This window comes from Dermacentor andersoni, chromosome 2, assembly GCF_023375885.2.
Source record: "Dermacentor andersoni chromosome 2, qqDerAnde1_hic_scaffold, whole genome shotgun sequence".
Lineage (NCBI taxonomy): Eukaryota > Metazoa > Arthropoda > Arachnida > Ixodida > Ixodidae > Dermacentor > Dermacentor andersoni.
In genome coordinates this window covers 69,908,768-69,936,415 of record NC_092815.1, presented here as the reverse complement: position 1 = coordinate 69,936,415, position 27,648 = coordinate 69,908,768, and the positions used below count along the sequence as shown (strand labels likewise).

At 44.5% G+C, this 27,648-nt stretch overlaps 1 protein-coding gene across 2 annotated transcripts; it reads left to right on the top strand.

The window, feature by feature from the left end:
- Positions 1–2,866: 2,866 nt before the first annotated feature.
- Su(Tpl) (Suppressor of Triplolethal) lies at positions 2,867–26,410 on the top strand. 2 transcript variants are annotated; one of them, XM_050188848.3, is made up of 12 exons: positions 2,867–3,018; positions 4,137–4,184; positions 11,222–11,460; positions 13,229–13,263; positions 14,710–14,866; positions 15,040–15,110; positions 15,229–15,385; positions 17,564–17,657; positions 19,518–19,761; positions 20,123–20,189; positions 20,831–21,002; positions 23,802–26,410. In XM_050188848.3, the coding sequence occupies exons 1-12, from the start codon at positions 2,887–2,889 to the stop codon at positions 23,961–23,963; spliced, it is 1,578 nt and encodes a 525-aa protein (XP_050044805.1). In that variant the 5' UTR covers positions 2,867–2,886; the 3' UTR covers positions 23,964–26,410. The 2 variants fall into 2 exon arrangements, with proteins under 2 accessions (XP_050044805.1, XP_054932971.1); XM_055076996.2 differs by lacking the exon at positions 4,137–4,184.
- Positions 26,411–27,648: the final 1,238 nt, after the last annotated feature.

The following is a 27,648-nucleotide window of genomic DNA, read 5'->3' as shown; positions in this document are numbered from 1 at the left end:
TGTGTGATGCTTTACGCTGTTTGAAAACGATTCGCACGGTATGTGGTAGCAGCGCCGCCATGCGTCGTCTGCTCAAACAGGCAACGCAACGCAAACAGGGGTGTATGCGGTTACAGAAACGCACCTTAGAGACTCAGAAGAGCCGCCACTTATTGAGAATTATGTATGGGAAGGGTGCAACAGAACTAAGTCGGAAAGAAAGGGAGGGGGAGTCGGAATGCTCATCCATCAGAGAGCCAAATGGAAAAGAGTAAATTCACAATGTCAAGAGCATATTTGGTTATCAGGTACAATGAGTGGGAAAGAAACTTGGCTGGGAGTTAAGTATTTTTGGACCGGAAAAATTGCACAGAGAAGAATAAAGAGTTAGTGGAATGCATAAGCGCTGATATTAAGGGTTTCAGGAATGGTGCTGAGATTGTCCTATTAGGTGACATGAATGCCCACATACAGGATTTAGATGGCTATACCGACAATAACGGGAAGTCAATGCTAGACCTTTGCGAGCAACATAACCTCGTGATCGTGAATACAGGGCCTAAGTGTGAAGGACAGGTCACTGTACACAAGTTTTCACACTGTACACAAATTCTACACAAGTTTTCAGTGTCCGCAGCATTGACAGATTATATTAACTCTATGATCGACATGATGGCTGCCAGGGAGCCGTCAGTGTAAAACACCGTGGTTTAAAACGCCATTTAAGATTGAAGAAATGAACTACATGCTTCCGAATATATACATGCTTTCTATAATACTTTCGGGGTCGAAATTACGCCAATGGTCTTTATGATAACAAGGTGCCGCGCAACTAACACGACTTCAACCATGAAGTTTCCTACAAAACAGCGGAACGTCGAGATCTCGGAGGTTATGCAAAAATTAATGTATATTTCTCACTAGAAACTTTGTTGCAGCATTATGACAGTGCTTGAATAACCGCAATACCGCACTTATTAGAGCACCAAAACAGTTAAAGACAAAATTTCACAGGAAATAAATATGTTACCAGCAAACGCAATTTTATTGCGCTAAACCACGGGTCGTGTCCAAAACTCGACGTCCATCACTTGTTTCCAGCTATGGTGTACTAGAATAGGGTAATGTGTCGTGAGGGGGCGAAAACGTGGCTATTTTTGCGATGACGGCCGGGAGTGCTGAAGCATAGAATTTCCTACATTTTTGTAGGAAACTCTATGTGCTGAAGCCATAGAGTTTCTCACTACATTACACTACATTATAGTGAGAAACTCTATGGCTGAAGCACGGTGGATGGATGGATGGATGATTCAGGCTCAACCCTTTGAATCGGGCGGCGGCGGCGTGCGACACCTAGCCTTGAATGGTACTATATGCATGCATACCTATGTATTTACTCCTTTACTTTTGCGTTGATATTATCCACCAATCAGATAGCCTCCGTTTAGTTATTTCTACCTGTTCAATGTCTATGTTACTAAGCACGATGGATGGATGGGATGGATGGATGGATGGATGTTATGAGCGTCCCGTTTGGAACGGGGCGGTGGGTTGCGCCACCAAGCTCTTGCTACTATGCTGCCTGATATCCTACCTAAGTTAACTAATGAAAAAAAAAAAAAAAACGCCGGTCTGTTACAGCGCCATCTGTCGTTGCAGCCTGGAGTAATTGCTGGCAAGAGCGAAAAAAAATGGTGCGACACAGGGCCTCCGGGATTGGCAGTTATGGTTTTCGCGGAGTTCATGCATGTACGTCTGCAGCTCGCCGATTGCTTGCTGTGGTTTTTCCTGCCGCGTTCCTAAATCCTTTATGCGCACGGCAAGCGCTGGGTTTGCAAATGTACTTTGTGTGTGTGTGAGTGTGCGTGTATGTGTGCGCGCGCGTGCATTGAGGTTCCTGCATAACAATCACAACTCCGAGCTGCTTTAGATCGGGCACATTGACAGCATTGGCTGTATTCTTGCCCTTCGGCGCCCTTTTACGGAGAGAAATATCTAAACGGTAGCGGCTGCATTCGTCACAGAACAGTATATATATATATTTTTTTCATCAGTGAAACCTGGCGACCGTTTTTCTGGCTGATACAAAATGAAAGGCATCCAGTGCAACCGACCAGGCACAGTGCAGGTGCTCTTTCCGGGCTTTTCATCCTCGTGTCTTTCGAAATACTAAAAACATATGCGTGCTTACCGAACGGGACGAGCTGACAAGTGTTCGTTTGTGTTTTGCAACCGAAACGCTGAGCCATTGGATGAGCAGACGATCAGGAACACTGCATGATCTGTGGTCGAAAACGTGCAAGCATAGACGGCGTTATGGACGTATCTTAACAGTTTGTATTATTTATTTTTCTGCAAATTATAAGAATTTCACTTGTGTTTTGAAAGCGTTTTAGTTTATAAATGCAGAAAGTTTTGCACAACCTGTTTAAATTTCGCGCGCTAGGCACGCCGGTCGATCGCAGCGCGTATCTGGTGGCGTCATTGCAGAAGCGTCCCCCAGTTCTCCCATTGTTTTTCCGTATGGGCGACCCATTCCATACACGATTATTCCAGCTCCCGAAATCGCGTCCGCCGTCTTTAACCAGCAGAAGAAGACCATCAGAAGACGCATGGGGAACGTACTGAGTTGTTCTACTAACTCTATGGGAGAACGTCACCCTATAATACGTGAGTTGAAATACCACTTATTCTACAAACTAAGTCGTCTGTGCTTTAAAATTTTGATTGGTGTTGTCGAAATTTGTTTATGAAACGCATCGTTCTTAATTTTTACATGTGTTTTTCATGTTGGTGACGTCAATGATAACACGTTTTCTCACAGAAGAGAATGCGCTTGCGACGTCAAAGCTGCGCGTAGACCGCGCATTGCATCACGGGATCAGATGTTCAGCGAGAAAGGCCAAAATGGCGGCACTGGTAGAGGGGAGCCAATATGGTCTGTCTTCACAGGGGAATTACTCGAAAAATAAAACGCTTATATTCGTTAAACTCACAGATTCGGCGCTGAGATCTATTGAGGAATATTTAAAGTACAAGGTCAGTATGTCTTTTTGTATTTTTAGCTCTGTTTGTTTGCCAGATGTAGTTGTGGACGGTGAAACAGCTGTTGGAGCAGATTATTCTAGTTACCAAACAAGATGCTCTTTTTTTTTTTGCGGTCATAATTTATTGTTTCAGCTACTTTGAATGTGCTACTGAAGCTGTCTTGTTATTGTTAAACATCACAATATGTTCGCGAGTGTGTCTTGGTGCGATATGATGTTGGCCGCTTGTCTCCTTTTCAGTCGAGCTGTTGTCTCGCCTTACGCCACCTAAAAATATCCGTAAAAAAACTTGTCCTTTCAGCATGTCGTTTGTGTCCGTTTCATATTTGGTAACGGCAATCACTGCCTCGGTCTTCGTCCTGTTGCGGTGACTTGATTTGACAAGGCGCGTTTTTCTTTTTTGCTTCGCTTGATGCTGACATCGAGTTGCTGTGAACGCTCTGCAAATGATGCCGTTCGCGTCCACGTATTGAGTTTTGACTTGTTGCACTGTGAACTGTTTTTCAACAACGCGAATGTTGTCCCGATGTCCGACCATTCGTGTGCTCACGCTGAGTTGTGGCGCAATTGCTGCGACAAGCTGCTTTAACACGAACCAGCCGTAACCTCCTTTTCGGGAATCGAAGGCAGAGCGGCGAGCGCTGCCTTTGCGCACTTGGGACATTTTTGTTGTCGGCGCGTCGAGGCAGCAGGCGCTCCATTATTCTTTTTTTTATTTTTCGCCTGCGATAACTGCCCCCTCCTTTGTGGCTCGATGTTCACCGCAGCAGCATATGCAATACGGCTGATAGAGGCTCGATAAGATTGCCTCACGTGAGAACACTAGCAGCCGTAATCGTTGCGGGAGCCGTCGTCAACACGGCTGCATCCTGCCGCCCATGCATGTCATTTATTTGAGGCGACGTTCTTGCGTCCTGACTGACTCTGTCGTACTCTGGCAGTCGTCAGTGCCTTCCGTCGCACACACCAAGTGTGTGGTTCCGAGCAATGTTGGGCGATTGCCGTGCGGCGACGAACGCTTGAGCGACCAACATTCGCTCGCTCGCCAATCGCTTCTATCAAGTCTTGACTAATACTTTTCGCATCGTTTTCTGTTTTCTTGTACAACAGGGCGGGTGCACGCAGAAGCCGTCGATACAGTTTGAAGGGAACCAAGGGGTGAGTGAAAACGCTGTTTATGTCGCGCTTTGTCGTCAGCACGACCACGACGACGCAGAAGGCAGCTAATTTCGATGCACTGCACGCCCTTCTGCCTCGCTCGCGCTGACGGGGGAAGCCGGTGACGGGACAGCATAAACAAGGCCCTCGGACATCGCACTGCTAGCCACTCCTCCGCAGTCTCGCTGGGAAGTGACCCCACGAGAAGCTGAGCAGCTCGGGTAATGGCAGTGAATAAGGACGGGATAAGCGAACTGTGGCGGAGGGGGTTGGGGGGTCAAGCGTGAGAGAGAGTAGCCCGATAGCTTTGCTAGCTTTTTTGCATTGCAAGAGTTTATTTGACGCTGGGCAGTTTTGGATTTTCTCTGCCGCGGCTGCTGCTGCTGCCGCTACTACGGCCTTGACAAGGGACAGGTTTCGTTCAAGGACGCTGCGCTTTTCCAGGCGCTGAGCGCAGCGAGCTACGATGCAGTGGCGCTGGCCCCATCAGCTCCTTGAGAGCGGCCACGCTCGATCGTTTTTTTTCCCCAAGCATGAGGGGGTTGGCTGGCAAAGCAAGGGCCACTAAACGGTTATCATCAACAGACAGGCATCATCCTCCCTCCTCTCGTACGTCGTCGTCGACGACGACCACCAAGGACCGCGGCCGCACATCGTCCTCATGTCGACGTCCGCGCGCTCGAGAGATGAAAAGGTGGAGTGCCGCCGCCTAACCAGCCGGTGGCCCCCGTCGAAGCCGTCGGACCGGCGCGCGCGTTCAGCGCACCCGGCTGGTGCGCGCGTGCCTCGTCTGTGCATGTGTGCGAAATGGGGCCAAATTCCTAACCTACTTGGGCGAGCGCGCCGAGCGCGAGACGGCGGCGGTGGCAGCAGCAGCAGCATCGTCTTCCTTGTTGCAGTCGCCCGGCAACAGGAGCAGCACAGCAGACTTGCTTGCATGCGCACCCCCCATTTCTCTTTCCGTTATGTGCCCCCCCCCCACCCTACGCCCCCCCCTCAACCGCGCGCTTTCATACAAGAATCATTTTCGTTGAGTCATTGCGGAACTGCGTGGGCTTGCTACCTTGCCTCCTCAATAGCTGTCACAGTGCGAGAGATGTGCTCACTGTTTTGGCCAGTTCAGTGCTTTCTATTCTGTAGCTCCTGTTGAAAGTAAAATGAGTGCTGCTGAACTTGGTTTTGAGTACTGCAGAAATCTTCCAAAACTTTGCATCTAATGACAACCTATCACCAATCTCTCATGGCTTTTGGATTTGCTACTTATTTGCTGCAGTGTTTGAAGACTACATTCTTCATGTCATTGTATGGTAACTAGTTCTCCTCGTAGGATATATTGTGTTTACAAAAACGGCTGTTATACGGACTTTCCAGCTGCATTTGTGACAGTGCCTCATAGGTAGATTGTTGTCATAGTAGCTCCCTAGGATTGTCACCTTGGAAAATTGATGCTCCAGTCAGCTGTACCACGAAGATGTCAATGATGTACAAGCACTGAGAACACTGTCACCTTGTGGCATGGTGGATATGGTGTACAAAACACTAATAAACTTGTACTGAGGTGAAAGAATGCAGCCAACACTAGCAACAAGAAGAGAAGGACAGGATAGGAAAGAGGAGGAAGCAAATGCTATGGTAAATTTCTCATGCATCAGTGCTTGATGTTTGCTGCTGGTGATACTGCGAGGAATATTGCCATGATGATTTCTGTTTTTGTGTTTGATTTCACTGGTTACATTCCATTATTATTAGTTTGTATATATATATATATATTTCCTGTCGCACAAAAGTTAGTGTTTTGGAGACTGTGTTGGGTTTGAGTAGTTTGAGTGTCGGCTATTATGTTTTGACAATATTTGTGAAGGCTTCCTGCTTAGGAATGAGCGTTTTTGCAATCGCTGCATCAAGTGAAGAAATGTAACATGTCATTTAGCATTTGACACCTCACTGGCAACAATTGCCAATCTTGCTGAAAAGAATTCCAACTCTTGCTTCTGTTGCACATGCATACTTTTGTTGGTTTGGAGCTCTTCTTAAAGTGCACTAAATGTTATTAATATTGAAGTTACAGGGGAGAGCAAGAAAGCTTATACTGGTATTTTGATAATAGTGAAATGCAGTGAAAGGTTATGTGGGGAATGTATGATGGCACTGCGTTGGGGTCTTAAAGATTATATGCTGATATGTACTGATGCTCATTAGTGGCAACTTGACAGTAGTTAGGCAGTAAAGTATGTAAATCTGTGACTAGTGAGCATTTCTGCAGAGCACTGTAATGTGAATTTTGCTTCCTCTATTTTCTACTGGTTTCCACTGCTTCTATCTTGTTGCTTTTTTCTCCACAATTTACTGCTTTGTTACTTAAAAAATTCAAGATGTTGTAGGAGGTATTTCTTTCGGTTGATACGTCCACACACTACTTTCTTGTAATAAAGGTACTGCACAAAGCTGTGGCTTCTTCCACCTCCTCCCTCCTTTTTGCCTATGTCATCATCATCATCAGCCTATTTGTCTTCTGCAGGACGAAGGCCTCTCCTTGTGATCTCCAATTACCCCTGTTCTGCGCCAACTGATTCCAACTAGCACCCGCAAATTTCCTAATTTCGTCGCACCACCTAGTCTTCTGCCGTCCTCTACTGCGCTTCCCTTCTCTTGGTACCCATTCTGTCACCCTAGTGGTCCAACGCTTATCTAATCTGCACATTAGATGACCTGCCCAGCACCATTTTTTCTCTTAATGTCTATTAGAATATCGTCTATATTCATTTGCTCTCTGATCCAAACCACTCTATTTCTGTCTCTTAAAGTTATGCCTCACATTCTTCATTCTGTCGCTGTTTGCGTGGTCCTTAACTTGTTCTCAAGCTTCTTTGTCAGTCTCCAAGTCTGCACCATATGTCAGCACCGGTAAAATGCACTGATTGTATACTTTCCTTTTAAATGATAACGGTAAGCTTCCAGTCAGGAGCTCACGATGTCTGCCGTACGCGATCCAACCCATTTTTATTCTGTGAATTTCCTTCTCATGGTCCGGGTTCCCTGTGATTAGTTGACCTAGGTAAACATACTCCTTCACAGACCCTAGAGGCTGACTTGCAATCTTGAACTCTTGTTCCCTTGCCCAGTTATTTATCATTATCTTTGTCTTCTGCATATTAATCTTGAGCCCCACTCTTACTCTCCCTGTTAAGGTCCTCAATCATTTGTTGTAACTCGTCCGTAGTGTTGCTGAATAGAACAATGTCATCGGCAAACCGCAGGCTGCTGAAGTATTCGCTGTTGATCCTTACTCCTAAATCTTCCGAGTTTAATAGCTTGGATTCTTCTTCCAAGCGTGCAGTGAATAGCATTGGAGAGATTGTCTCCTTGTCTGACCCCTTTCTTTATAGGTCTCTTCCTACTTTTCTTGTGTAGAATTAAGCTGGCTGTAGAATCTCTAGATATTTTCCAGGGTATTTACGTAAGCGGCCTGTACTCCTTGATTACGCAATGCCTCTATGACTGCTGGTATCTGTACTGAATCAAATGCTTTTTCGTAATCTATATAAGCCATATAGAGAGGCTTATTGTACTCTGTGGATTTCTCAATAACCTGATTAATGACATGGATGTGATCCATTGTAGAGTATCCCTTCCTGAAGCCAGCCTGTTCCCTTGGTTGACTAAAGTCCAATGTTGCCCTTATTCTATTGGAGATTATTTTTGTAAATATTTTATATAATACTGGGAGTAAGCTAATGGGCCCATAATATTTCAGTTCTTTAACATCGCCCTTCTTGTGTATTAGTGTAATGCTTGCATTTTTCCCGTTTTCTGGGACCCTTGCAGTCGATAGACACTTCATATAGAGAGCTGCCAGTTTTCCTAGCAGTATGTCTCCTCCATCTTTGATTAAATCGACTGTTATTCCATCCTCTCCTGCTGCTTTTCCCAGTTTCATGCATTGCATGGCCCTTCTGACCTAATCTCTAGTTATAGGAGGGTTTCTGTATACTGTTCATTATTGTTTCGAATAGAGTACTCCTGAGTCCTCTGGTTACTGTACAGGTCAGTATAGAATACTTCCACTGCTTTTATTATACCTTCGAGATTGCTGATATTACCCTGCTTATCTTTCAGTGCATACATTTTGGTTTGTCCTATGCCAAGTTTCCTTCTCACTGATATCAGCCTGCGTCCATTTTTAGGGCTTCTTCAGTCTTGTTTCTCACGTTATAGTTTCTAATAACACTTATTTTCGCTTTGTTGATCAGTTTTGACAGTTCCGCGAATTCTATCTTATCTCTTGAGTTGGGCACTTTCATTCTTCGTCGTTTCTTTATTAGGTCCATTGTTACTTGGGAGAGCTTGCCTACTGGTTGCCGTAGTGCCTTGCCTCCCACTTCAATTGCTGCCTCTGAAGCCAGCCTCGTTATGGTTTCATTCATTACCTCTATGTCGTCATCATCTCTCTGTTCTAAGGCTGCATATTTGTTTGCAAGTACCAGCCTAAATTTGTCTGCTTTTACCCTTACTGCCTCTAAGTTGACCTGTTCTTTCTTGACCAATTTTACTCTTTCTCGGTTCAAATTGAGGTGAATCTTAACTCTCAATAACCTATGATCACTGCACTTTAGCCTACCTATCACTTCTACATCATGCACTATGCTGTGATCGGCAGAAAGTATGAAATCAATTTCATTTCTTGTTTCACCATTAGGGCTTTTCCAGGTCCATTTTCTGTTGATATGTTTCCTGAAAAAGGTGTTCATTATTCTCAGCTTATTCCTTTCTGCGAATTCTACCAGCATCTCTCCTCTAGCATTTCTAGAATTGACACCGTAGTTGCCAATTGCCTGTTCACCTGCCTGCTTTTCCCCCACTTTTGCATTGAAGTTGCCCATTACTATTGTATACCGACTTTAAACCTGGGATCAACTCATTACATGCAAACAGCCTCGATGATAATTCAGCCCTTGACTAGATGGCACTAGCAGCAGGGCTTCTAAAGCATACCAGAGTCCTTCCAGGACTGAGCAAACTTTAGAAGTAAATGCAGCACTGGCATTACAAGTAGGTTTCTTCAGCGGCACATCAACCTGTATGGGATCGATGAGCAGTACAAGCGCTGGCTTAGTTTGGGTGATGGCTTTAACATGCAATATGACAATAGCTGACTGTGTATTCTTTTTGGAAGAAGTGCCACGAGCACATAATTACTTTCCACATGGAACTCGTCACCAAAGGTGTTGCACATGGTACAAACTGCCGCAAACTTCAACTTTTCGCTCATGAACTTTGTAATGCTCACTACCAATGGCAGAGCCCCCAGGCCTGTACGAGACTGTTGCATGAAAGAGTATATGACATAGAGGGACGTGTAAAATTCTGTGCATATTTGTGGCAATAGTATAAAAATACCAAGATACAGTTAAATGCAATTTGAAGCGGGCAGAACAAAGAAAAAAGAAACAGAATTGGAGAAATGAACTCGTACTCATTGTGTGCGAGTCAACTTATGCCACGCCAAAGCTAGTAGCTTCCATTGCTCTCATGCTGATTGAATAATTGCAATGTCAGATTTTCCTCATAATCCGCAGTGCGACACTGCTTTAGTGAGGCAGGGTATAGAGGAGTTGAGTTCATAGGTGTCCAGCTTTTCAGGAGATCATTGTGCAGCTGCTTTACAGGCATGGCATTTGAACATTTCTTTATCTTATTTTTTCAAATGTGTTGGAGTTCACCCAGGAGCCTGTCATTTGCTCTGTCGCTTTTTGTGACCTCATCTTCAGATTATGTTAGAGTGGTCAGTACCAGGATTAAATGATAGGACTTTCTACTGTAAGCATGTACATTACTGACCTCATTATTGCTGACAGAAGTAAATGAATGTGTTGGTTGTAACATTAATAGAGCCTCCGATGTTTCACGAGAGAGTTGTGGCGGCTGCTTCATTTTCTGGTCTTCTTATTAACGGCCTTTAAATAGCAGCCAAGCAGACTGTGTATGTACCTTGTCGTTAGTGGATTATGCAAAGCCCAGTCCACAGACTCCAAGACTTTCAGCACACCACAGCTGCTGCCTAACTTTGGAAGTCATGCTGAGGAGTCAGGCTGGTTTTTAATGTTCTACATTATTCCCAACAAGTGGTTAATGCCGGTGTATTAAAAATGTTAAAGAAAAAGAATCCAGTGTCTACTTTAAATATATCTACTTTTGCTAGCTTCTTGTGATGCACCCACTCATATTTTAAACTTAATATCCTCTGCAGAGGCCGCCCTATATCTATGCAATCTGATGCTAGGCTTTCGACATTACCCAAAACTTCAATGCATTTGGCCTTCAACTGTTCACTTTGCTCAAGCAGAAACATGGGCAATATTTGGCATGATGCCCAGAGACATGTTGAGACCCCAAGACAATAACTATGACAAAACCAGTGTCACTGTATTAGCATGGTGCTGGGCTAGCATACAGGGATAAAACAGACCCTCCATTATCCCTTTTAATCAATAGCCCAAGGTGACCCCAAAGTCTCCTTACTTTCTATTTAGCTCAAACTAGTTAGTGTATAGCATCTCTGCGTAATAATCTGGCCGTTATTCACCAAAACCTCCAGCATAACTATATTTGGATTCTTTGCTCTATTTTAGGGCCACCTGTTGTAAGCAGAGTGAATTCAAAATTAAATTGACTCACTGTTTTCACATTGTGCTTCACTTTTTGAAGATGCGCATGGGATAGTGACATAGTATTGAAGATCTGTATTAGTGAGGTTTTGTGTCTATTTCATGCAGTGTAGGTGTAGTATGATCGTAGTATGATGATAGATTGCATGCGAGACAGCACAAAGTCTAGTGAAGACCTGCACTGTGCTTTTGCTGTTCATGCCATGAAGCATTCAAACTTGATCCAGTGTCTTTATGGTTTTGTGAAGGACTTTTTTTGCCATCGATATGTTGTGACATTTTGACTGAACATTGTCTACAGATAGCTGCTGAGAAGCTGTTGCTGGCTCTTTCTGAAATGTTTCGGGGGGCCACCGTGGCTGTGTCATGCAGGTGATAACAGTTCCTCGTCCGTCACAAGGGGGCCAGCAGCAGCGCTTTGGCTTTGGGGTGTCGACGCTAGAGAAGGATGCACCTCAGGGCAGCTTTGAGTGCGTCCAGCAAATGGGCCAGAGGGCCCTCGAGTCCCTTGGCTGTCTGTTGCACAAGATGCAAATCCATGCCAGTGAGGACAGCTACGAGAAGACACGCGTCAAAATGGCGGTTGTGGAGCAGGAAAGCAAAAAGAATTGGTGCGGATGTGCCTTGCTCTCTCTCTCGCTTGTTTTTTGACTGGGGATAGAAAGGAGGCCAGGAAAATTAGGCTATATGTGCTGAATGCCTTAGAATAAATAAGGAATGTTCATTCGATTTCCTTGTACTTCCTGAGCCAATTGGAAGGTGTTGCATTTTATTAGTTTCTTTCACCATTTCACAGTGACAGCATCTATGTATTGCCATTTGTTTCATACAGCGCTGGCAGAAAAAGTTTGTAGCCCTTCCAGTGCTCTCAGGTGGGGTAGTGCATGCCTTGCACGAATGCGGTTTGGCTTATTTTGCTTGAGATCAGCCACTTAACTGCTGTGGACGAGTTCATGCAGTGCAGGGTGAGCTGAATGAACATATGAGTGATTTTAACAGAAGGGGCAAGCGGATACTGTTCAAAACGCAGCATGAAGTTGGCAGGATATGTGCCGACTTGAAATGGACATGAAACTAGTGTGACTATGCTACAAACATGCTATGTTTTGTAGTCGAGAGTTCGACGAAAGTTTGTCTGGTCAGGTAACATGATATGAAGAAATTGCGGTCACTGACCAAGTCAAGGTGAAAGTAACAGAGACGTTTCGGGACCTGTACGGGTCCCGAAACATCTCTGTGTTATTTTCACCTTGACTGTGTAATCAAGGAACCTGTACGGGTCCCGAAACGTCTCTGTGTGATTTTCACCTTGACTTGGTCAGTGATCGCAATTTCTTCATCATCATTTTACCTGACCAGACGAACTTTCGTCGAACTCTTGACTACATTTCCTCCAGAACTAACTACGGGCAATACGTCGTAACCAAAATTCGCCGGTTTGTCGCATATGTTTTTTTAGCGTGATCAAGGAACATGTACGGGTCCCGAAACGTCTGTGTTATTTTCACCTTGACTTGGTCAGTGACCGCAATTTCTTCATCGTGCTGTGTTGTACCATTTTCACAGCAGAATTATTTGTGTGGCACTAGTGCACATATAGTTAATCTCAACGTGGGCAGTAGTCAAAGTGGCTGTATTGACAACCCAGCACAGAGGAACAGGAGCCAGACAGCACTAGGTGTGTCGTTTGAATTGTGTGGTTATCTAGAGCAAGCGTAGTGTACCTCTTAACTAAATTGAAAAGCTGCAGCTACAATTTACACATTAGTAGGGACTCCTTGCTTTCTGGCTTCCATTTCGGCTAGTTGCATGAAGGAACATGATATGCCTCTCTCAGACCCTAGGAGTGTGTTCAAGTATTGTTATATATTGAAAAATAATTATTGCTGTATTATTGCAACTATCATGTCTTCCATGATAAATTTTAATGTATGCTTGCTTATTGTGTGTAATGTACTTGTTGGTTGTTTAAACATTAAAGAAATCTCTGTAGTGGTAAAAATAATCTCTTGTGCTGTCCTCAAATCCTTGGAGCATGTGCATTATATGTTAACAATGGAAATAGTGTTTCAGTTTGTGTTATTTTCTCAGAAAACATTGAAGTACAGAGGTTGAACATAGGTCAATCCTTTGTAGACACACCCTGTTGTTCATGTTGACAGAAATGCAACATTGAGTACCACATACATAGTGATAGAGTATTGTATTGTGGAAGTATCTGGGCGTTGCCGCTTCACTCATGCATACGACTTACTTAACATTATTTTGCTTGTAGTGAAAAACCAAAGTGATTGCTTTGTTTGCATAATTAACCACTTTTACTTTGGGATTTATAGTATTCAAATTAGTTTCTTTAATCATTCTATTTTCTCCCCACAGCACCAAGGTGATTAAAGTGACATCACCGTATGTAGGTAAGTTTCCTTTTTTCCCCTTTTTTTCTTTTTCTAAGCATGTGAAAACATTGTCAGATTGTGTGTTAAATGCTTTAAATTCTTTAGAGGACATGTTTTTTCATTTTTCTTTTCTCCTACCCTATACCAGCCATCTATTGCAGAGATGATAAAGGTCATCTTTCCTTTAGCGGTACTTTTGTTGAACCTTGTCTTGATTGTTTGACATGTCCTTGCCGTGGCAGTTGACTGACAGTGACTGTCACATGTTTCAATTGAAGGCAGCAATATGAAACAATGAAAATCCTGAATGAATTATAAGTGCAGTCACCTTATGCAGGGACCTTGTGGCATACAGGGAATCTGTGCTTGCTATTTTTGTCTGTATTATAAGGGAGTGCACATTAAGCGTATGCTAGCAACCTCTTTAGTTCTGTGCTCCACCTACTTCAGCATTATTGATAGAACTGCTGATCAAACTGTTGGGCTTTCTTGCATAATTTGTTCAGAAAACTCTGCTTCTGTTCTTGCAGTAGCCTATCTTGTCTTGCAGCAGGTCAGTGACAGGTGTTTTGGTGCTGAGTTGCAGCGCTTGTGACAGCCACATCTTCAAAAGGGCTGGGTTTAGAAACACTCGCTTACCAAAGTTTTAATGCACATTAAAGTACTCCCTGCGAGCACTGTAATGCCACTAGTTCTTGCCATTTTTCCATTGAACCTGGGCCTGGGTTTCATTGAACCTGGGTTTTACTAGTCTGCTGTTTGGAAGTGCTGTAGATGGTTCTCAAAGTTGATTTCTTTAATATATGGAACTGTGAATGCTGATTCCGTAAAATTCGTCATTCAGCAGACTACTATATATAGGCATGTTATAGGATGTGGTTTGTTGAGAAGTGATGTTATGGCATCTTCACAACCATGTCCCAGATGTGTAATTTTATCTTCTTCTGTGACTTTTATGCTCCTCCATGGTGAGGACTAAGCCACTTTGTCATGGGAAAAGAAATTCAAAATATGAAAATGTGTGCTTGCACTCATTGTTGCCATTTATTCTTTTTAAGGAGTGCCCCTATGAGCATCCTTTATGTCAGCAGCGGCGTAGTGAAACTCACAATGGTGGTTGATTTATTAATTTGGAGTCCTTCACTATGGTGCCTATTGTTAGCCCAGATGCAGTGTTTGCGGACAATCACTTTTGGCAATACTCTGACTTTCATGCGTCGTAGTATGCGACGTGTTGGAGTATTCGAGCAGTTTTGCTCAGCCAGTCAATCAGCACACGCTGAAAGTGATATCTCTGAAAATTATTCTCTGAGAATACGTCTCCAGGTGTTGTTTCAAGCCTTAGCCATGTTGATCATCTTGATCTTGTCTTCTTGTAATGGTTGTTCCACCAAACTAGTGGGATGGACTTTATTTCAACAAGCACCGCATGTGATACAGTTGTTTGAACTCTGTTTTTTGCAGGACGTAAAGTAAAGGTGAAGCGGCCACAGATCTCAGTGCCACCTCGTCAACCCTCGTCCTCACCCCCACGAATAACATTTGGGAAGCCCACTGGCCAAAGCCACAACTCCGTGCCCACAAATGAGAGCCGTTCAGGAATTGTTCGGCGGTCGTACAGGTTTGTCCCATGCATAAATCCTAAACACATTAGGCGTTCTACATTATGCTTCGCAGTAAGTTCTAATGTCATTCTAAGGCAAAAAAGAAAGAAAAGAATGCAAGCTGAAATTTCGATTGACATTTGAGATCTTGCCTTCATGTCATGGTTCTCAAGACTACTCACCTCTGCAGGGAGAGGGTCATCCATCTGCTCGCCCTGCGGCCATACAAGAAGCCGGAGCTTTTAGCACGTCTTATGAAAGGTACGTTCTAATTTTAAGGTTCAAATTGCCCTGCTTGTCCTGTCAGGGCGGGCAAGCACCGTTGTCCTTTACTTTGTTTTGAATTAGTCTGGGATGCTCTTTCTTCCCACCTGTGCAGAGGGCATTAAGGAGCAGGACCGCAAGGGGCTCTCAGCAGTGCTAAGCCAAGTTGCAGTGCTCAAGGAAAACTCGTACTGCTTAGCAAGGCATGCCTGGAATCAAGTGTGTGATGACTGGCCCTACTACACTCCCGAGGAGCAGGAGTTGGTCAAGAGGTAAATTCACTACCTGTTAAGGCTAAACCCCATTAGCGCGATTTTGTGCGCGACAGCGACGAGCGATGGGTTCGCGCGACGGATCGGGCCGTCGCTTGAACAGATCGCTCGGTCTTGTCGCGCGATCGCTCCGTTTTGCAAATCTAGAATTCGTCGCTCGTCGCCCGGAAGTGCTATGAGCGACTAGCCAATAGCGCAAAGCCGGAACTGGATGTACATAACTCCAGCACTTCCGATTGTCGCACGGAACGAGCAAACGATTGAATTTTTATACGTGCAAGGATAAGAACCTACTGCAAGACTTTCAGAAATAGTTATGCTGCTTTTTACAGTAAAATACATCAACTTAAGTTAATAAAGCACGCGTCACGCTAGTTTCGGCGCCTATATTGCTGCCCTCATACCGGCAACACTGGGGAGACGTCGCTCGAAGTCATCGCTCGCATGGGGTGCAACTTGTAGGCGACGAGCGAACGCGACAGCCATCTCCATCGCGTCGCTTGTCGTTGTCGCGTGCAAGATCGCTTGCATGGGGTTTATACTTTATGCTTTCCTTGCATAGTTCAGAGCCTACTGCAGTTGCTGAATGTTGGAAGTTGGAGCCAACACTTGATTACTGTCAGCTGCTGCCAAATAAGTCAGACACATGGTACAACTTGGCATCCTATGCCCTGCATGATGCATCTGAAATATGGCTGTACCGACTGTTGGTATTTGTTGGAACCTGATGAAACCTATTGGAACATTGTTGAATGCCATACATCATATTCCGTGTGGAACTGTGCCATGTTTCTCCTGACAAACCACAAGGCTGTGCGTTGCCCCTTTTCGTTGTCTTCTGGGTGTGGCAGGCTAAGTCTGTGGTACGTGCCACCAACTGGCTGACAATGAGCAGGGGTCGTGTAGTATGGCAGCTGGGATTGTGCTCGCAATCTTGGAGGCCAAACCACACTTGAGCGCTTGTTGTCAGCCATATAGTAGCAAGTACAATGAAGTTTGACAGCTGGTAGCCACTCTTAGAGACCATTATGTGCTGATCTTGGCAACCTCTCCTTGTCTGTCAAGTGGCGGTGCACAGGAGTTTGCTTGGCAGCGGTGACATGCTATGAAAAGGTGCCATGTTTTTTGCAGTGTACCTAAGTTCTGTTTCATACATGGCAGATGGAGTGGAAGTAGCGCAAGTAGTGTTTCGCTGTGCATTTGTTTTTGATCTGCAGTGCTTTCTACGGAATGACTACTTTATATGTTTACAAGCACAACTTGTGGATGCAAGCTTATGTCGAATGAAATATTATTTGTGTGCCTTTGTGCTTCCAGTATGTGGCGTACTATGTTTCGGTTGTGAGAGCAAGTGATGCGCTGTGGTTTCTGGTTGTAGAAACATGTCACTTCTCTTGTTTGGTGGTAAATAGGTTCACACCTTTAAAGCTTTTCATGTGATATATACTATTACCATATATATTAGTCGACTTCGAATATAAGTCGACCCCCCGATCAGAAAAAAAAAAGGATACGTACAATAATTTAAAAAAATAGGCTACATTGATGAAGAAGAAAATGCATTTATTGGGCTCCTGCAAGCATCTTAGATGCTTGCGGTGTTGCGCCGACAATTTTAATGTTGCCGTCATTATGTGTGTAAACTGCACCATCAATCTTTTATGCTTCTTTACTGGGTACCAATAAATCGAAGCATTTGTGTTAACCTGGTCTGCAGGACCTAGTGGTTTCATTGAAGTTAAGCAAAGTTATTGTATTTAAGTCCATTTTGTGATAGCTTTCAGGCACTAGTTATAAGCTTCTGCAGCTAACGCTTAAAAAAAAAGCCGTAAAAAAGTTGAGCTACAGAATTGCAATAATTTGCTTCATTAGGTCGCTTCAGAACATTTGCTTGGATCAGCATGCATGTATTTGGGCACAACACTAGAAAAATTGTCATTTTTACAGTAGCAAGTTTTTTATTTAACAATTGCTTACAAATGTCGTGCAGCAGGCAGTTTCTGCCTCAAAATAGCGTTTCAAGGTCCACTTAACTAATGTGCCTTTATTACATATTTAAAATGCATTTTGTGTCTTTACAATATGTAAGCATTGCGACGCCGAGTTATTTTTTCCAGCAGCATGCATTGCCGTGAAGTGTGTAGCAGATGCTTTGCTGAGAACTAAATCACATTTCAGAATGCGGCCGCACAACTTGACCCCTCCGAGTGAAAATGGTCATCACTCGCCTCCAGCTCACAACCCTACGTCACGCACGTCACCCAGTGTGCAGGTAAGCTTCTGTGATCCTTAACATTTTGACAGTTACTAACATATGTTTACACCATCACTGCTGGTGTGCTTGAAAATTAGCACCACATACATAGAGTCCAGGATGAGTAGGGCCATCCCTTGGGAAGCAAACTTTTGCCTTTGTTTTTTGCGGATATGCCGCATGCTTCAGACGCTCTTGCATTACATATTGTTGTGGATTGTACACTGTACACTTTGCCTCTGTTTTGGGCTTTTCTCACAGAAAAACCATTTTCTGCATTTAGCTGCTTGGACAACTTTTGAGTGAAGTTCTTTGCAGCTGCTTGCTGTGATGTAAATTGTCTATTCCAAATCTGGGATGGGTACTCAGCAATGAGCAATGACTGCATGCCATGCTTGGAACTGCAGTGCATATACAGTTAAACCTCAATATAATGAACTTCAATATAACGAAATTCTTGATATAACGAAGTATTTCACTTTTCATAACCCCTTGTCCAAAGAACACCATATATTTAGAACCTCAATATAACGAAGTGTGTTTGTATGCTATTTCAATATAATAAAATTTCACTGCACCACAAAGGAATGCCGAGACAATAAATGGAAACTTCTGTGGACGCAGATGGTCAAATGATTGAATTATAAGCGGCTGCTTCCACGCGACAAGAGACACGCGACATGTTCCTTATAAAATCAAAGTGTGATAAGATCCTATCGCATTCCGCGCACTGTGTTCTTCAGGTGCGAGTAAAAGTGTGTGAGGGTGAGATGAAAAGATGGTGGCTTCAGAGTGACGCTTTCCCGCGCGAGAAAAGGCAAAGAGAGGGGGGGGGGGGGCGAACTCGCGGTAACGCGATCAAGCGTGCGCGCACAGGGGCGGAGTGGGGTTAGGTTGGCACACGTCTCGATTTCTGGGGCGTGTGTGGGCCGTGGCTGCGCATGGCTGGAAGCGTGGCTGAGCGCATACACAGCCATGCACCCTGCTTTAGGGGTAATCTGCCGTGTGTGCAAAGAGATGTAAACTGTCTTCCTGCGCGTTTAGTGTTGGAGGTTGCGTAATCTCGAGCTTTGGTGACCCTTTGGTGGGAGAGGCAGACGAAGTATTCGCTCCCTACTGCCCGCACTGGGACAACGCTATCAGCTGGGCGCGGAGTGCACGCGAAAATGCGGCCGGCTTCGCTTAATTCGTACCACCAATGTGAAGATATCATCGACATACGTGGCATGAAACTGTATCATTCATCGCCGACTCCTAAATCTATAAAAATGATTTGTTTTCTCATTCTAATTTGCTTTTCTCTATTGGCTAATAATTTGGAAAATTCTGTGGCTCCTTTCAATATAAGGAAAAATCTATTGACGACTGTACTTACTATTTGCATAAAAGGTTTGATTTCTATACACCAAAATTTCGATATAACACAGAAAATGTCTGATTTTACCGACTTCGTTATATTGAGGTTTAACTGTAATCAATAGCTGATGGGGGTCTCCTGCCAAATAGTGCACACTTACGAGGCACTAGACGCCATCACTGTATTCGTGAATCAGTTGCTGTATCATCTCATTGTTCTTTAAGAACTTGGTCCTGCTGAATTTGTTCAGCAGTCTTATGACGAGAGAACGCAGGTTGTTAAATCTAGTGCTGTAGATGGTACACAATTTGTGTCTCATGTATTCAGATGAAACTGGTTCCTGTCAGCAATGCACTAAACTGCAGACTACTTACTCTTTATCCTACTTCCACTTCTACTTGTGAATGTTGACGTTGGCTAGCTGGACTGACTGTTGTCTGCTAGAAATTCGGGCATTGTAAATGGATTTGCTAGTAGTTGCTATAATGATATGCAGTTATCTCTCTTGTTTCTTGGTTAAGAAACGGGAACCGTGTCCAGAGCCTCCATCGTCTGTTCCTGGCAGCAAGCGCCAGAGGATCAGCCTCTGTACTAATGGTGCTACAACTCGGCCACCACACTCAAGGGTTCTTGCAGAGTCCACGTCAGGCAATCAGCCATGTCGCACACAGCTGCCCAATCCTGAGCCCGTCACGAACGTGCCCTTCACCTGCCATTCCAGCCCTGGGTCGTCACCAGACTCGAGGGACTCGGGAGACTTGCATGGTATGTGCACTAAAAATCCTTTCTGCAGTGGTGGTCCAAGCTACAGCTCGGTTTGCGGATTTCTGTACATGTATATGTGTCCATTCAAATAAACATTTTTTTCAGAGGCCATATTAATGAAAATATTTTGCTCCGAGCATGTGTTTTTGTTCACCTGGATTGGTGTGCCTGAATTTGTTAATTTCATGTCCATGCACTGGTATGTCCTGTCTTGAGCCTACACTTCTTGGTTTGTGTCATGTTGTTTGTGACATTGGATTGATTTCTAAAGTACATAATTTCAGCGCCACTAAGATAATGTGAGACCTTTTGGTCATATCAACGCTTTTAAAACCATTATCAACTTCTTTCTTTTCGGCAGCCACTGGTGTGTCATCAGCTACCCCATCTCCACGAAATTCCACAAACCAAGTTCCAGAATATGTCACGTAAGTGCAGATTTCACGCTTTTTATGCTTAAGCCACAAATCTACAACCAGTCAAACCTGTAAACCAGTCAGACATTTGTAAATCTTATGTTATATGTGATAGTTTTGCTTATTTTATTTCTTGTATAAAAATGTTCAGCTGTAAATATGTGGTGCTTGTCATTGCGCATGCATTGGTAAATTTGTTTGCCAATTTCACCTGCCTGTCAGCTGTGGAATGAGGCGCTCTTTCTAACTGCCAGGCCTGTATTGTTTCTGTAGATATTTATTAGCTTTCTGTTGCGTGCCTGACCTCACTTTGACATTTACAGGCTTAATTTATAAATAAAACAGCAATAACATAATAATGTTTTGTACATGAGAGACATTAACTATATGTAAACCTAGGAGTGATGTACATATGCAAAGTATCCTGTTTCCCAAAGGAATTGGTAACAGCCACTTTGTGTATTATCTAGTCTCATTATCTTCACCTGAACGTAACCTTATAGCCATTTTCAGAGTGGGCAGCTTGAAGCGCCAAAGACCAAGATTAATTGGTAGTACTTAAATATTGCAGTGCATTTGTAGATGCATTAGGATGCACTTAGCGTCTGTTGTGGGTGAATTACAAACCTTTTGCTTTCTTTTACTGCATGCAGGAAGTACACTGAGATCACAAGTGAGGAGCAGAGAGGTCGATACAAGGCTGACTTCAATGCCGAATATGAGGAGTACAAGGCCCTTCATTCCACAATAGAATCTGTATCCAAGAGATTCAGTGACCTGGAAGACTGCCTACGCAATGCCCGAGAAGGAACAGAACAGTGGAATGTGAGTTGATTTTGAGCAGAACACATTTACAGCTCAGATTCAGGCTGAAGTGTAGATCATCGCACCATATTTTCACAAATGCAGTGTGCACACAGGTGCTTGAAACACTTGAAAACCCGCGAAATTGAAAAGTATGTTTTTAAGACCTTTGAAAATCCTGGAATTCTTTTTTTTCCCTCCTCGAAAATCCTTGATCTTTTTTTTTAGTAATACAGTCTAAGATCAAGTTTGTGACCAACTTTCTATGGCAGATCAGCACAGACCCAGAAAGTTTCCCAGTTTATAAACGAGGAAAAAAAAAATGCGAGCCTTGGGGGTGGTCGGAACTCACCTGTGTGCCACACACAGTCGCCTTTGATCCACGGGCCCTCATGGCATGCCTTTGTTGCAGCCACACCCTCTCACGCCTCTCTCCCATCTACCTTCACCCCTTCCTCGTCAGCGCTGTTGGACTCGAGGCTGGTGATGTGGCGAAATCCTGTTGCATTGGACGTGCTGCACAAAAGTGGTGCGGTGGCTCACTTATTTTTTTTCTTCACATAGCTCTCACACCTTGCCTTGGAGGTAATCGGTGGCGGGTGGAAAGCTTGGTGAGCTAAGATGGCTGATAGCATCATCTCACTGCTGGCAATGCTATCAGCCACACCAGTGAAATGGAGGTGAAAGCTTTGCTTGCTTTATTTTGTACTGTCAGTGTAAAGACATCATCGATTCGACATGAAACCTTTGGTCACGGACTCCCAAATTCAACAAAGTGATTTCTTTCCTCAGCAAATTTTTTTCTTTAAAGCGAAAGCTTCACTGGCCGCGAACTTGTGATTTCGCCGTGGTGGTGCTCCGAGGAGGCACATGACGTCACAACGCGTGCCTCGCCGCGGATATTTCTCTCTCTCTCTCGCTTCCTAGTCAGTACTGCGCATGCGCCTCTAGTAGCACTTAGCCACAGGTGTTCCGCCGCTGCCGTTTGGTATAACGTCACACCGCATTCCTCGTCGTTGTGCTCGCCTCCGCTCACTTCGCCAGCTGCGTCGCATGCCTGATAACATGTTGGAGGGTTGAAAAGGAGAGCTTGCGTGCACCACAACCACAGTTGAGGCGGCAGTATGAACGGCGACAATTCTGATAAGCAGGAGGACGCCTGGAATCGACAGTGGAACGAGATGAAGAGGAAACGAATTGCCCAGGAAACAGACGAACAGCGCGTCGAATAACTGGCTAAATGCCGCAACATAGCTACACAACAAGACAAACCTGGACTTGCAATCAAGATTAACCAAGGCTAACCATGCTATGCCTTAGCTTTCGCAACATATATCCTGGCATAGCCGAGCTAAGCCACTGGAAACTTTTCTTTTCCAGATTCCGCGGTAACATACTAAAAAGTTATACGGCCTTTTCTATGCAAAAAATGTAGGTTAGCCTAGGCCTCGCTCCCTCGAAAGTTCCCTAGCTTTCGCTTGGAGCACTTCTGTTGTCACTGGAAAGGCAGCTGCTCTCTGCGTCCGAACAAAGTCGACCAAAACTGTCTCCACTTCGTGGTGACGGCTTTTCTTTGGTCCGCTAAATGCCATTCTCGTTGCGGCGCATGCAAAAAGCTGCTGTTGTTGTTCCCTCCAACGACGAACATTTTTCTCGTCGACGCCGAAGTCCTGCCCGGCTTGAAGGTTCAACGATGCCTCTGCGGCTATCACAACTTTTGCTTGAAAGCAGCACTGTAGTGGCATCTCCTGCTTGGTGCCATCGTGATAACATCACGCCGCACACCGATACTATAGTGCCTAGAAGCTTACCGATATGGTCGACACGACACAGGTCAAAATGGCGACCTCGTTTGTGCACGGTTGGCTACTGGCACTGCTAGTAGCGGCTGCAATGCTGACTTTTCTAGATGGCGCTAGCTATGCATCATATTTAGCAGTTTCAATGAAAAACTGGCGCGTTTGTTAAAATCCTTGAATCTAAGCCGACGCTAGAGTTTGGAATATGATTATTTGAAAAAAAATTATCGGCCAAGATTCTAATAAATATGGTATACGTATTCCATACGTGGGCCTTCCCACACAACTTAATGCAATGTGGTGCAGTGTGGTGTGGCAGCAATAATTAGGCAAGTCGGCAAGATCTTCGTTAGGCTCTCCTCGGCTTATGGGCAGTAGAGAGGAAGCAGACAGGTGGGGATGAATGCAGTGAACGGTCCACAGGCACCCACTTGTATTTATCCACATCTCCCTGTTTTTTTGAAGGCCTTGGCTGTGGTTGGTGTATGCAGTGTTACGTCATGTTATAATCATAGCACTCCATTTTCATATTACTCAGACCTCCGAAAGTACACCTGCCTTGTTATATACATGCAGATATATGTTCCTAAATGTCCGCTTCTTTAGCAGAGATTCTTTGGACACTGGTTGGGAAGGAGTGTTCCGAGGGATAAATATTGCACAAACATATCTGTGGCAGTCCTTTAAGGCATGCCTAAGCTTGAAATTGAAAAACATTTACCGAGGATACTGCAATAGGCTAGAGAATGCTTGAAGCTTACTAATGTATGTTCTGAATTGCCTACTGGCAGATCTGCATATAGTTTTGAATACTGAGGGTCGGTAGGTCCTGCAGTTACCTGAAAATTGATGTAGCACTCTCATAAGCAATAAGAATGAAGTGGTAAGGACTGCATGGAGCATTAATTAATTTTATCATTATGTTGAATAAACGCCATTTGAAAATTTAAGACACTTAGGCATTGTGTACACTTGCAGTGCTGGCTCTCTCCCCTTACCTTGACTTTTTTCTTGCCCATAGCGTGTGAAGCAGCAAATCATGAGGGAATACGAGGAGAGCAAGCGTGATCCACGGTATCAGCAGGCTCGGCGAAAGTTTCAGTACCTGCACGACAAGCTTGCACACATCAAACGCCTGGTGATGGACTATGACTCGCGCTCCCAGAACCTCGCCAAGTCCTAACACAACTGCTCGCCACGTCCTTAGATGCCTCCATGTTGTTCAGTTTGGAGTTGGAAGAAGTCCTCCCATTCCTGCTCCCCAATCTCCCAGCTGTTGTTCCCCTCATTCCCCTGTGAAGACAAATCCATTCTCACAGACACCAAGCCATTCCCACAGCTGGCCTGCATTTCATCACTTGCTGAGTGGCGCAGCCCTTTGCCCTGCATTTTAATTTCCCATATTTTATTTATTGAAAAAAAAAAAAGAAAACCTTGGCCAGTGCAATCTGGTAATGGGCCTCCACTTTGGCATACTGGTGTTCATGCTTGCATTCGGGGGCTGTTTGCTTTTACAGATAAGTTGGGTTCACTGTAAACTGACGATTTCTGATTGCATAATCATGGTGCTTGGTGCACTCTATCCTAAGCCGTGATCAGCTGGATGTGAAGACATCATTAGAGGTATTTAGATGCCAGTAAGCCTGGCACATGAGTAGTGACTCTGATGTGGCTCCCGTTACGGCCTAAAGAAAGTAATTTGTTGAGAGTGCACGCCATGAGTCGAAGTCGTCTGCTTATAGCTTGGCTTATAAAGTATGAGCAAACATCCCCTGGCCTCTGGGCTGGAGGCCCCATTTCCTTCCTTTCTCCAGGGAGTGGGGACACCATGCTCGGGGGCCAGATAGAATGTCAACTGCACTCAGCTGAAACAGCAGTGCTGGGCTATTTTCCTTCCATACAGCCTGCACAGCTGGCTGCTGGTCTGCTGTGGGGATGGAAAGATTGTTAGTGTCACCATTTTTTTTTCTTGCCGCCATTTGTGCTTTCTCCGGGTGTGCGTGAGGGGTGCTTGGCCTCACATTCCAGCTTGGATGGTCACTCCTCTCCCCATCCCACCATATCTTCCCCATGTGGTCTCATCACCCTCCCCCACCCCCTCTTTTATTTTGTTCACCCTTACTTTTCCTTTTCCTGTGTGCCTCTTTTCATTCTCAACTTGCATGGGCACCGCAGGTGGCCTGCCCTCCCCAACCCTCTCTTTGTTTTTGTCAACATTGGAGATCTGCTCTCTGTCTCTTTCCCCTCTTTTTTCTCTGCCTCCTCCTCCTCCTCCCGTCGAGACCTCATCGGCTGACCTCTGAGAGAGCAAGAGGAAAGCGTGACGGCAGACACCACGATAGGCTATTTATGTTGACGACCGGATTACGGATCACTCCACTTCGCAACGAAGACAAATATGCACCTGCATTTTTGTTAGCTGCCCTCCCGTTTTTTTTTTTTTATTACCCCTTTGCCAACTGCTCCTCTTTTCCATTTTTTTCCTATCTCTGGTGTGTTCCTGCTATTAAGTGTGTGTATGTATGTACTTGCGTGACTCAAATTGCGGTGGATGGATTTAATCAGATGGCAGCCCCATTCTGTTGTTCTCAGTTGTTTTTCCCCTTCCTTTGGGAGCTCGCCCTCTGGCATTTGTGTTGCGCCCACCCGAGAAAACGGGCCACAAGAGCGCACTTTTCGTCAGAAATGTTGCATTAAAGGAAAAAAAAAAAGACAGGCCCACACAAAGGAGGATATTCCGATGGGGCTCACGTCAGGCCAGATGCAGCGCTTTGGCTCACATACCAGCCTCTCTGTTGTGTCGTCTGCTATTTTTTTATGTACTATATTTAAAAAAAGTGTACTCAGATAAACAAGAAAAAAAAAAGGTTTACAAATGCAAAACTACAAAAAAAAATATTTTTGGGGAGGGGTTCAATTTGCATCCTCTAAGCAGCCTGTTTGCCGTGCATTGTAGTTTTTGTGTACAGCCAAGCATTCTAAAGACACAAAAGAGAGTATTAAAAGAAAAAAAAAAATTAATGTTGCGTACAAGATCCGTGATGTGCAGCATTGCAGAGCGATGAAGGCTTGCAGGGAGTTGCGTTTTTTGCTCAGGCGAGTATTAAGCGTCTTAACAATCGTCTTACAGAAAAGTGAGACATTCACGGTGCATCTGTGCATCACATATAATCAGTATATGCATCATCGCGAAACAGAAACTGGTTACCATGCAGCACTTTGCGCTGACAAACGTTCCTCTTTATGTAAACGTCGGCGCGTACTTAAGATGCCCAGCCCACATATGCCCGGGAACTGGTCCGTTGATCCCTGTGGCTGCCCCCGGCGTCTGCGAGCTTGCAGCACATTTTGCAGCTGTGTACGTGTAGGGTTGGGGCAAATGCATTTCGGACTGTGATGGATGCATGCGTTTTATGAGTTGCTGCCAAACGTTTTACACAGTTGAAGTGCCATTGAACGAGTCTTTTGAGCAAGAGTGCTTACACATACGTACACGAAACATGTTACATGCAAGTCGTGATGTTTAAATAACAGGCCCTACTGCATGCAAACTGGTTGGTGGGTTGCTGCAGCCCTGCTTTTTGAATGTGCGTGGCATTCAGAGAAATATATCAAACTTCAGCATTGACATTTGCCCGTTTCTTGTCTCTTTGCTGGCCTGTTTTCCTGGCTATGAAACTGGCTAATTGTAACATGTCAGCCTTTCTTTGAGGCAGCTGCTACATTCATGCCACTGTTTGGTTCGCCTGCTGGCAAATCAACTGGTGCCATGTTTCTTGACAACTTCGCTTTCGCTTGGTTTGCTATTGCAAACTGTTGGATGCATCTGACTAAGGGTAGAGGCGAGACTCGAGAAACTTAGTGTCTATATCAAGATGAAACACCCCATCGTGTTAGTACTGCAGCCATATTAAGCACAGGTAGCTTAGCCATCAGCAATATTAGAGAAGCAGCATTGCTGTGGCATGCAAATAGCAGTTGCCTTGGCTCTCAAAGTTTTGCTTTCCTTTAAATACGAAAAAGCCATGCAAAAAGTAGTTATAAACAACCAAAGTTGATGTTTTCAGATGTGCCCCAAGAACCTAAGATGGCCAAGTGTATAATTACAACGTCAATGCTAATTATTTGATTAAGGAAAATAAATACTGGAGGCTTCTTCAGGTGGCAGCCAACAGACGGGATTCATCTGCACAGGCTTCAATTTTATTGCTCAACATGTTAGTTGGTGCCTGTACGGGTTTTAATTTACCTGTACATTGCAATAGCTCTGCTCTACATATGCAACTATGTGGCATACAGTTTCTGTGCTGAACTAAGTGCACATAAGCCACCCTGGTTTCTCAGCCAAGAGTCGAAAATTTACCATGTAACCACTACCATTCACATTCTAACATGGCCTTAATGCCTGTCACTTTTTAAGAGTCTGTTATTAATGCGATTAGCATTCTTATGGTACTTCACACACTTTCCAGGAGCCAACTGTCTATGTCCTAAATCGTTTTACTGCCAACCTGGGTCACTGGGTAGTCCATGGTCAAAAGGGTAGCTCAGAGGGCGGCTGTGCTGAGGTAACAGGGTTCAAAACAAACTGTTAAACCAGCTTAGGTCACTGGGTATGTGGCACTGTGTACAGTGCTCGGCAATTGAAATGTAGTCGGGAGTGTGTGGCTGCTGGCGTTTTCTGTGCCACTGCGGAGTACTGGAGACACTAAGCTAATTGCAGTATACGACAAAGGCGGGAGCCTTTGCGGCGCATTGTGGTCCCCCAGCGATCACTGGGTACGTGCTGCACTTCAAAGAACCTCTTTAACATCCACTTGGATAAGTATGTGCCACTTGGTATGCACTGCTGTCCATTGGCAAAAAAT